The sequence below is a fragment of the Anguilla rostrata genome, chromosome 6, assembly GCF_018555375.3.
Source record: "Anguilla rostrata isolate EN2019 chromosome 6, ASM1855537v3, whole genome shotgun sequence".
Taxonomy (NCBI): domain Eukaryota; kingdom Metazoa; phylum Chordata; class Actinopteri; order Anguilliformes; family Anguillidae; genus Anguilla; species Anguilla rostrata.
The window spans coordinates 33,675,844-33,687,059 of record NC_057938.1 but is presented as its reverse complement, the minus strand read 5'-3'; the positions used below and the strand labels follow the sequence as shown (position 1 = coordinate 33,687,059).

At 41.0% G+C, this 11,216-nt stretch overlaps 1 protein-coding gene across 1 annotated transcript; it reads right to left on the bottom strand.

The window, feature by feature from the left end:
* Nucleotides 1-1,007: 1,007 nt before the first annotated feature.
* LOC135256983 (leucine-rich repeat transmembrane protein FLRT2-like) lies at nt 1,008-10,957 on the bottom strand. The gene is made up of 2 exons (XM_064339299.1): nt 10,438-10,957; nt 1,008-7,782 (listed from the first exon to the last, which is right to left on the bottom strand). Exon 2 carries the CDS (start codon nt 7,344-7,346, stop codon nt 5,355-5,357), a length of 1,992 nt encoding a protein of 663 aa, XP_064195369.1. The 5' UTR covers nt 7,347-7,782; nt 10,438-10,957; the 3' UTR covers nt 1,008-5,354.
* Between the last annotated feature and the right edge of the window lie 259 nt (nt 10,958-11,216).

Genomic DNA, 11,216 nt, shown 5'->3' with positions numbered 1-11,216 from the left:
TTGCCCACCCAATTAAAAGTTGAGAAAAAATTTTTTTTGTTCAGCCAATGGAAAAATAACACAGAAAATACCAGTACCGTTTCTAATGTCTGAAACAGCTAGTTTCTCTGATGCAGTGTACTGCCGGTTGATTTAATTGGCGGTATTCATGTGACGAGAAGCGCTTTGTCATTTGAATGCATAACATGCAATTGCTCGCGCCCACACCCGCCAGCACATTCTCCCCACAACCCCCCCCCCACCACCATCGACAGTATCCAACAGCAAGCCCCCCACCACCGGTCAACCACGCTGGGTGACACCAACTCTGGTGACGCCACTGCGCCCAAGTTACCCACCTATTATTTCAACCAGCCCACCCTAATATAGCAGCCTAAAACTGGCCCTGTGGGAGACAGTGATTTTACTACTCTTCTCTTTCAGATTTTCCAAGAATAAAGTACACCATTATATTTCAGCATGCCTTAAAGCAATGTTCTGAATTTATTTTGCTTTTATGTGAATTTTGTTAAGCTTTCTGGTGTACATATTAAATTTAGAGCACTACTATTGTTATGGTAAAAACGGAAAGAAAGTGTTCAATATTAAGAGGTGAACTATGACACAGGGGTGAGTGGTTTTTGAAAGAAACTAGATTTCTAATAGGAGTAATATATTTTGTAAATTTGTTGAACACAAATAATATCAAAGATAAACAGCCAGTAAACAAAAAGGGGAAGACGTGGCAAATTACAGGCCACTTTAATGAACACCGTGAATAATGATGGAAGTCAGCCCTTGAATAGCCCTTCACTGTGGTTCAGTCAGCTCTCTGCAACCACACTGTCAACCACCCCATTACTAAATAAAATATCAAGGAAATAAGAACCAGTCTAATTTAATGAAAATTTTCAGGATAAATTCTTAGAAAGTCATCCGCCAGGAATGATTATTTTTTTGTAGAAATTCAGGCAGTATTTACTTTAACTCTTTGTATCTCCCTTGACAAAAAGGTGGCCACACTGGTGTAAAACACAATATTTTTCATTCCACCAATTACATTTCACAAGTAGGATGTGTTTTTCCCCCCAGAATTCCATGATTCCTGTGACATCTCACATGACGTCAGCAGTAAGAATGAGTTGAGAGAGATATTTTTCATGATGGTCTGACATTTCCTGGGTAAAGCATGAAGAGCAGACCATGGCATGTTGGAAATTAAGCAGGGCAAAAATATTGGAGAGAACCTGTCCTTTTTCCCAGAATGATCTGAAGATACAGAGTGTTGGGTTCCAGTGGAGCCGGTCCTACAATGAACCAGATGGAACAATGAATTAATTCTTTTAAACTTCTACCCTATATGCACTTAATAGAGAACTTCAGCATTTGACTAACTGTGATGAATTATCAGCAAGATCAAATTATCTGCAAGCCCAAACAAGCCATGGGAATGGATTAAAAACAGTGGATGCACAGTTATGATGCAATCTAATAAGAAAAAAAAAATCCCTCTAGTACAGCCCAACCTCAACCACAAAGCCCCAGTGCTATTAAAGTCTGATAGCAGATAATACTGAAGTTATTTTTTGAGCTGCTTTTTTCAAGCATGCAATTTAATAACTTTTGGATAGTAGTCTTTAAGGTTCTGATAAATCAGATGGGCAATAAGATTAGCAGTGTCTGAGTGTGTGTGTGCATGTGTGTTTCTGTGTATGCAGACATGCGGGTATGTACTGTATGTGTGGCTGTGTGTTTGCGTATGTGTGGGTGATTGAGATGGTCCAGTCCATAAGGCTGTAGATAAACACATCATGTAACGGTTGATCACTCTGTCCCCCTACAAGCTGAAAAATAACTAATGTGATGATGCAATGCATGTAAAACAATTAATGACAAAACACATTCAAATAAACTTGGGCGTTGCCGTTTGCAGATCATTGCGAAATCATCTTAACAATGCACAACAACCTTAGAAACAGAGACAGAGAAAGAGCCAGATACTGTACAGAGACAATGAAACATTTCTCCACCATTTCCCCATGAAAATTGTTCAGGTCTCCATCCCCCAGACTGAGGAACTGACTCCTTGCCAACTCAGGTTTTCTAGTACTCAACTGGACAAAACATATTTAGCACCTACTCTAATGTGTATGTTTAAAAAAGAAACAGAATTATTGTTACAAAGGACCTCTAGGCTGATATTTAAACAGTGAAACCACTTTTTTCTCCTTTTTTTTGTTCCCCTTGATGAGTGTGAAAATGAGAATCCTTAATATTAGGGTTTAGGTAAATAAAGTTAAAGTTAAAATCTCATGGCTTTTTTATTTCCAAATAAAACATCAGTTCTATATTTACATTTTGTGCAAAAACATTTTAAAGTTTCAAGGACTTTACATTGTAAGTTAATTTCAAGGCACATACATAAAACAACAACAGTAATTTGTAAGAGAACAAAAAGTAAACTTTGGTTCCCAAGTAGCCTCATGTACATCAATGTTAACTCAATCCAAGTGCAAATGGGAAAGTTGCAGAGTTGTCTACAGTAAAACATTTTTTTAAATGTATTATTATTATTATTATTATTATTATTATTATTATTTTTATTATTTATATTTATATTTTCTTTATATGCTTTGCAGTTGGATTGAATAGATCCTCAAGTCATTCTGAACTGATTGTATGAATAAAGTATGCGCAAATGCTGCCATAGTAAGAGCAATAATAACTTGGTGAGTATTTACTCAGTGTCATAACTTACAAAAACAACCTGATTACTTGTAGATGCATTGAGAAATTATGACAAGAATAATGGTGCAATCCCTTCGTGCTTATTTCAGACCTCCACTAGGCATCATCTTAGGTTATGTATGCCAGGAATACAAAAAAACCGGAAACTGCTGATAACCACTGATTACAGTGCAGTAATGTGCATTAGCACTGCAATGTGAGTATTCTAGACGAGTTATGGAGAAATAAAAAGCAACATAAAAAGCAGAATGTCATAGTTAAATTCCCTCTACATTCGCCTCACCTCAATGACTATTATTTTTAACCTTATTAATTGAGACACTTTTCAAAATGGCAGGCATTCTATACATTGTGTGTGATGTGATCTTAGCATGTGCTTCCCATATTGTGATTATTTTACTATTTCCATCTTATCAAAAGATCAATTGATTTAAGACTCAGATTGACTGTAGGAACATGAGTGATGTTATTAAAATGGGGTAAGGGTAAGGCAAAATCAACCAAGTTATCATACTGGCAGTTGTGGTACAGCGCTAGCTTTTTGTCAAGAATAAACACCAGAAGCAAGGCTTTAGACTTTGTGAACTGAAGTCCTTGTTTCCTTAAGCACTCTCTGAAGATTTAATGAGCTGCTTTATAGTATAAATGTCTGTGGATGCCTGCCTTTGAGAAAGGAAGCATTATGCTCTGACAAGGCTCAGAAAACCAGAGTGCAGTTCTTATAACATTTCATAAACATTTTTTCATCTGTAATTAATAAGAACCAGAAAAAAAGACTTTGGTAACCACAGAGTAAGATGCTGCCAGATATATTTGTTTGAACCAGATGATAACTTTGCTTTTGAGCAAATGTATCATAGTGAGGTTTAAGCCAGCATAGGTTTCTGGCTGACCAAATGGGCAAATGCAAAAGGAAGTCAAATGTATGGTTATTGGATTAATTTCACCTTCATCTCTTTTAGCTGGTCAGGCAAACTACAGGTGAAAAATCCAGTCTTTTTGTAATTCTCCATTTTTGGATGTTGGATTATAGAGGGGGAATTCTTTGAATAGACCAGGTAAAATGAAGTTGTTGTCAAATCCAACTTAGCCCAAGTAAAAGTATGTAATAAATACATTATGGGTGGAAAATTGCATTTCAAACTGTAAGCCATTTCAGGAACCATGTGCAATACTGAACATATTTTAATTTTACCTTTGAAGAGATGGGAAAGCAGTTAAATATAAAAACTCATTCACCTTTTTTTTAAGATCAGAACCCTGGGTAATTTGCACAGATCAATGGTGTACTTTTATCACCTCTATCGACATTTTGGCATCACCAGATGTCACTGGCTCTAGAGATGCTAAATTCATGCTTAGCCAGCTTGAAATCAGAAAACCAATGAAGAAGTCTAATGATCCATGCTGACTGCCATTAATAATTCAGGGATATTATTACTATTTTCCCTGTGATTGACTGGTGAAAGACAAAGAGGTACTAAATTCCCAAATGCCACCCACCACAGAAAACAATTGTTCCTTCATATTTTTCAATTATTGATAAACATATATGTGCATTTTAGAGGATATGTATCAAGTAGAATTGTGCACAATTCATTTTAAAAAGAGGCTGGAATGTGATGATTGATGCTGTGAAGAACACAATAATCTAATTGAATGCTATAAACAAAGTGCTTGCATAACAAAGTGTTTGTCTGTAGAAGTGACGTGTCAAAATTGCTGATAGTTTAAACCAAAAAGAAAAGTTAATGGATGCAGTGTTTTCCAAGAATACATGAAGAACAGGTCTTCTGTATAGAATGAATACACCTGCCCCTGGTGGTCAGGAGTTTCTGCACAAGCAAACATAAGTGTTTCCCAGAGGTGGAAAATTCAGGGGTCAGAAAGTAAAAGTCCGTCCATGTATTTCATCCACCCATAAACTCTGCCAGCTGATTTCACTAATTACCTCCTGGCTGAACAATTGTGCTAATTAGCAGATCTAGGTGACTGGAACAAAATACTGGGGACTTTTACCTATTGAACCTGGATTTTCCACCTTTGGTGATTCTATGCATTACTAACTTAATTCACAGGATCGTTTTCATTATTCCCTTTCCCCAGTCAAACTCACTGTGTACTGAAATTAATTCAGTTTCCTTGTGATTTGCACAAAAACCATCCTGCATGGCTGGTTAGCCTCTTTTCAAGGTCCTGCATCAAAACCCCCACTTTTCTTTCGTAGTCAAATCAGATGCTTTTACACTCAGTGACAACTGTGTTATCTTAACCACTGTTCTGTGAAGGGGTTAATGTGTTTCTGTGCAAAAGGCATATTTTGCATCTGTGGTTAGCAAAGACTCCAGACCTTATAACACTCCAAAGTAAAAACTGAACAGCATCTGCAAGAAGTAGCTCCACAGCTTTGATTGTATAAACTCATCTGTTCAGTGCTTGAGTAACACCACTCCAAAAAACCAACAAATTAAAAAACATTTTGCATGTTTACTAAGGAATAGAAAAAAGATAGATTCCACATAGTTGTCCACGGTATAAATGACATTGTAGACAGGTCTTCGAAATATATAGTACAGAAAAGTGAAGTGTATTCTTATTACAAAGATTCTACAGTGAACTGAAAGCCATCATGTGTGACAGCAGTCAGCATTTGGAACATTGCTTTTGCAGTGTGCTATGCTGCTGTTACTAAGGTGACAGTCCCCAAAGCCCAGCCCCCCATTCGGGGTGTAAATAGGCTGTATCCGGAAGTCTCCCTTCAGGAGCTGTTCGTTATTAAGGGAGACAATCTGAAAGCTAGTTTCAGTCATTTCCAGGATAGAGTTGTCCTTCTTTGTCCCTGCTTCGCAGTAGTCATCTTTTCTCCGTCCCCGGTTGTACTTCCACTTGGATGAGGACGGCCCTCTCTTGTGCATGTGCCAGCAGAACATGCTTAGGAGGACCACCAGGACTACCACAATTGCACCCCCGATCAGGCCAGCCAGCAAGATCTGAGAGCCGGCATTCTGTTGTGTGGCCTGCTCTGGCCCACCGGCCTTGTTGCTGGGCCTGTAAGGAGAGGATTTAGTGGTGGCCTCTGAGCAGATGGTATCGTCTCCTGGACGGTAGCTATTGAAGCTGTCCAGGATGTAGACACAAATGCGGTAAGTGGACTTAGGCTCCAGTTTTACCAGGTCCAACCGCCGACGGTCCCCCCCAACAGTTTGCTCCTGCAGTTTGTCACCTACCAGACTCTGTCCCATCTTGGCCCAGGAGACCTTGTATGCAGTAACAGGAAAGCCAGAGCTCCAAATCACCTGGATACAGGTGTCGTTCACCACGTGGAATGATATCTGCAGAGGATCTATATGTGGGGGGCGGGGTGGCAGGAGGGCAGGACCACCCTGGTCACAATCTGTCGTGGGTATGGGGAGCAAAGGGGGTGGGGTTGCAGGAGAGAACATGGGTGAAGGAGGCAGGGTGACAGTGGCAGGTGCAAGGGATGTGGGCAGAGGGGTAAACCATGGTAAAGAGGGGGTGCCAGTGCTCTCTGGGCACTGAACTGCATCCAGATTGAGCTCTCGTACTGCCATGCCCCGTGCCTGTTCGGGGCTCTGGCACATGAACCCCCGGACGTTAATCATTGGCGGCAGGCTCTTTAGCCACATGATCACCCACCTGATCCCACAGTCACAACGCCACAGGTTGTTGCGGACAGTTAACTGCTTCAGGTTTACCAGGCCATTGAAGACCCCCTCCGTCAGAGACTGTAGCTGGTTGTTGGAGATATCCAGCTTCAGGAGCTGGTTGAGGTGGGAAAAGGTTGACACAGGAATTTCCACCAACTGATTTTCCTGCAGGCTGAGCCGCAGCAGGAAGTTTCCTGGTGGCAGGGGTGGGGGCACCGTCAGGGAGTTCCTGGCCATGGACAGCTCCCGGAGGTTGACCAGGTCCCGGAAGGTGTAGGGGGGGATGCCATCATCCGTCAAGAGGTTTCCATCCAGCAGGAGGCGCTCTAGCTTGGACACGTTCCTGAAGGCTTCCTCTGCAATCATGGCAATGCGGTTCTCATCCAGCCGCAACTCTTTCAGGCCCTCAGGCAGGCCAATAGGGATACTGCTCAGATGGTTCTTAGAAAGGAAGAGCATCTTCAGGCTGACTGCCTCCCGGAAGGCACCCTCCTCCACCCCCACAGTGGAGATGGAGTTGTCATCCAGGTGTAGCTGCTCCAGCCGGGAGAGCTGGGCCAGGGCTGCCCGGGAGACCGTCTGGATGTTATTTTCCTGCAGGTGGAGGACCCGAACGTTCTTTGGCAGGTTCAGGGGGAACTCATCTAGCTGGTTGCCGTACAGGTAGACCGTCTCCACAGAGGCCACATTGTGCAGTTCCAGGGGGAAACCGGCATTGTTGATCTGGTTGTTGTGGAGGAAGAGGGTCTTGTATCCTTCCTGTATTCCCAGAGGCACAGATGTCAGACTGCGCTCGTTGCAGTAGATGAAGATTTTGTCACAGCGGCACTCCTTTGGGCAGGCCAAGGCCAGGTGAAGCTGCAAAAACTGCAGGCTGATCAAAAGCGTTATCCAAGATCCCAGGAAAGAAGGCCCACAGTTCGTAATCCACAGTCTCCCCTGTAACTCCATAGTGCAAGCTGAATTGTGGCTCCAGGAACTCAGTCAGTCATGACAGCAACAATACCAATATGAAAAAATCTAACTGAATAAAATCCACTGTGAAAAAAAGACATGAAAAACAAAGAATGTTCTTTTAAGACCTTAGGTCAGCACTAGCATTTGCGGTAAGTGCACTCTGTTGAGAAAGTCTTGGGGTAATCCTGTGGCAATTACTCATCCCAGGCAGAGGAGCTGAGGTCTACTTAAGTGGCAAGGCCCTGCAGCCCGGTTTGGTCCATGCCGGGATATCTGATGATAGCAAAGCTCATTGCATTTCTCTTCCAGCCCAGCGAGGGCCAATTTAACAGAGGCAACAACAGACTAGGAGGAGAGGGCCACAGTTCACTCGTCACACGCAGGCAGGCCTGGCCAGGTACAGGCTCCCCCCAAGCTGATGTCCAGAGACCTATTACAGCAAAACATAATTCAGAACAAGAGGGTTTTACATGGCTCCTGCATTTATCAGGAAATCACACATATGGACACAATCAATAGACATGCACACACTTACACACACACACACGTGCACACACACACACACACACACACACACATATATATACATACATACATACATACTTACATGCTCCACATATACATATATTAACGCATGCATTTGTGCACACACACTCATGCATAAATGACCTGCACCTTCACACACACACACACACACACACACACACAAAGACACATACGCACGCCCACACACACTTCTAACTTATCTACAGGATGTTAGTCTTGAAGTTTCAAATGATCTAATATGAAATTCCAAATTGGCAGACTTCTCTTGGAGAGGAGAGAAAGCCCTATAATGGAGACATTCATAACATCCTCTCAGTCAACAGACAGTAGTCTCTCCCAAATCCACATGCTTACATTTATTTTTAGTGCATTTCTCTTCAGTAGCCATTTCCTTGATCCACTGAATCTGATTAAATCTATGTACGGGATATGTAATTCAAAGAAGCCAAATTAGTAATCATATCTTGAACACATCCATTCAATAATCTCCAGAAAGATGTAATCTACTTAATTTTTAGAAATGAATAATGCATATTGCTTGCATAAACTTATATTTATTATTTCAATTATGTATTAATTTATTGATAATAATCTGAAGCAACACAGATTTTGCTGCAGGATTATCTGTAATGGTGTGCCTACACTACAACTATGCCACTGTCATAATTTTTCTACAGGGTTTAAAACAAGCTTCCTGAGCTGGGATCACACCACAGGCCCAGGAAAGAGACAGAGAAAAAGGAAGGGTGATAAATGACTTCAAAAGAGGCCACTAACATGTCACAAGGTATTTTGATTAAAATGTCTCACCTTGCAAGTATTACACTTTGTGCCACTGTTACATACTACTTATATAAACAAATCATACATGTCTATTGTCACTCACTTTCTATGCACAAATGTGTGTGTGTGTGTGTGTGTGTGTGTGCCCTTACCCTTCTACCAGAATGCAATGGATATTACCTCACAGATATAGAAATGATAACGAAATAGGAGTGGGGGATAGGGCTCTTTTGAAAAATCTCGGAGTGACAAATACAAGCCATATAGTGAAAATGGGCTGGAAAATAACTAAAATAATTTAGCCAGACCCCCAACAATACATGATCGACATGGGCCTTTTCCCAGGGGAAAGGTTTAGATTGTGCACAAGGTCGCAAGATGACAGCCAAAATGAGATTCTGCTTTTTAGTTTTATTGCCCTTTGTATTTTCAGTTAAGATTAAAAGGTTGTAAAAGATGGCAACACTTCCAACTTCCCCATTTAGGTCGGTAAGGATTAAGCCTTCAAGAGGCATAATAATATGTATTAAACCTTAAATATACAGTTTTCATGTTTAAAAAAAAAAAGTAGCCTATGTAAAAACTGCATACTATTAAAAATAATTTTATCAACAGAATATGGACAAAAACAATGATAACAGGAAGCAGACAGGTATATTAGCTGGCGTGCTACTTTGTTAAACAGAGCAAAGTAAATGAAATAAAAAGCTTTATAATTCAAAGCAAACGTATGCAAACCGTTGTTATTCATCTTGCCAATATACGTCAAACAATATCGGCCATCTCACGCGTTTGTAATTAAAATATAGATTAGATTAGGCTACTAATACTAATAAAACCGTGAATGCATATAATTAAACAATCATGTGTTGTAAAATTTTGGGAAATCAGACCTTCAGAATAATTGGAATATATCTGGTTTAAATGGAAAGAACACATAGCAAAGACGTAAAGATAGTGAATCATCTGAGTAGGCTGCTGCTGGGGTCGGTTTTATTCATTGAGTATTACCAAAAAAAAAAAACATTAATAAACCAATGCTGTTGAATGAGTCATACAATTCATGACAAAAACTTATCTTGGAGTTTTGTCCCCTGATAGGGGAAAATGTCTTACTTATAAACTACAATTAGCATGAACGTATATTCAGAGTTACTAAATTTCGAAATATTTTCTCAGTTCTGACGGTAGCAAAGGACGTGCTGATATGCCTACGGCGATTGGCGGATTAAGTGTGGATTTCAGCGGTACGAACGCGATCAAAATCAAAGATTATAATTTCAGAAATGGCAGTCGGGCAAAAGATCAGGGAAACTCCAAAAACGGCACAGCTAAAGAGGTTCATTACAATGAATTGCTACAAAGGTGGGTTGTTGCTAAGTGGTTCTTAAACCTGCATCAAAACTGGAAGCACTCAAAGCGCGGAGTCGCGGCATTAAGGAGGGAAGGCCAAAGTATCACTTTGGGGCTCACTTTGTGAAAATAAATAAATACAAACATAACTAAATTTCATATTCATTAATAAAGATACATTTCAAATAAACTGCTGTTGCCGGTCCCGTAATTATATAATTTTAAGAGATGTCAAGCTATAAACTCTAAATTGCTAAAACAAATACTTAAATAGCCTACTTTATTTTTGTACTTAACACTTATTTTTACTGGCTCACAATTTCGACATATCTACATTAATAATAATAATATGTATTATTGTTATTATTACACTCGTTAATATTATCGAAATATGTTTCTGTACCTTTTCGGGAGAGGCTTTAACCGCTTCCATGGCATATCCTTTCATCATGTTCAACACTTTTTCTTTCCCTTCGGTTCCTCATGCGAACAGGCTATGTTCCAGAACCCACTGCTCCAGGTGCGTTCTGTTATGAGCGGACGGATCGGTTCCGTAATCCCCGCGGCCGGCTGCTCTCCCAGGCAACATGCTTGTTCCGTCCGGGGGAGGGGAGCGCTCTGTTCACAGTTCTCAGCCGGGCGCTGCCGCCTCTGTCCCTCGCCGTCCGCACTCCGCTCCCTTCAGAGAGATTGAAGGTTTACATTAGGTAGCGCACTGGAAGAGACTCATCGCTCCCACTTCTTCCTGGTGTGTCCCCCGAAACAGTGAACGCGCACTTCCGAGACCGCGCTGCACTTCCACAGACATAACGGCTGTTCCTGAATGTTTACTACTAACATAAGACTTCGCTTCTCCCCTTGAAACCTCAGGGAGCTGTTTACAGAAATAAAGTCGAGTAATAACGATCTCTCTCTCTCTCTCTCTCTCTCTCTCTCTCTCTCTCTCTCAGTCTCGGAATGAAGAATGCGTTTCTATTGGAGAACAGAAGCAGTGCAGTATTAAACGACCAAGTGTCACGGTTTCACCCCTCACTCAACCCGTTAGGCTACTTCTGCATATTTTGGGAAGGCTGTTTTATGAAATATGTTGGCCATCTGAGGATTTTACCTAGCCTGATATCAGACAGAATTGGACAGGATTCAAAGGTCTGGACCCAGGCAAGATTTTACCTAATATTCCGC

Excerpts from the sequence above, each read along its gene's own strand:
- LOC135256983 (XM_064339299.1), bottom strand. The coding sequence starts at position 7,346 with ATGGAGTTACAGGGGAGACTGTGGATTACGAACTGTGGGCCTTCTTTC.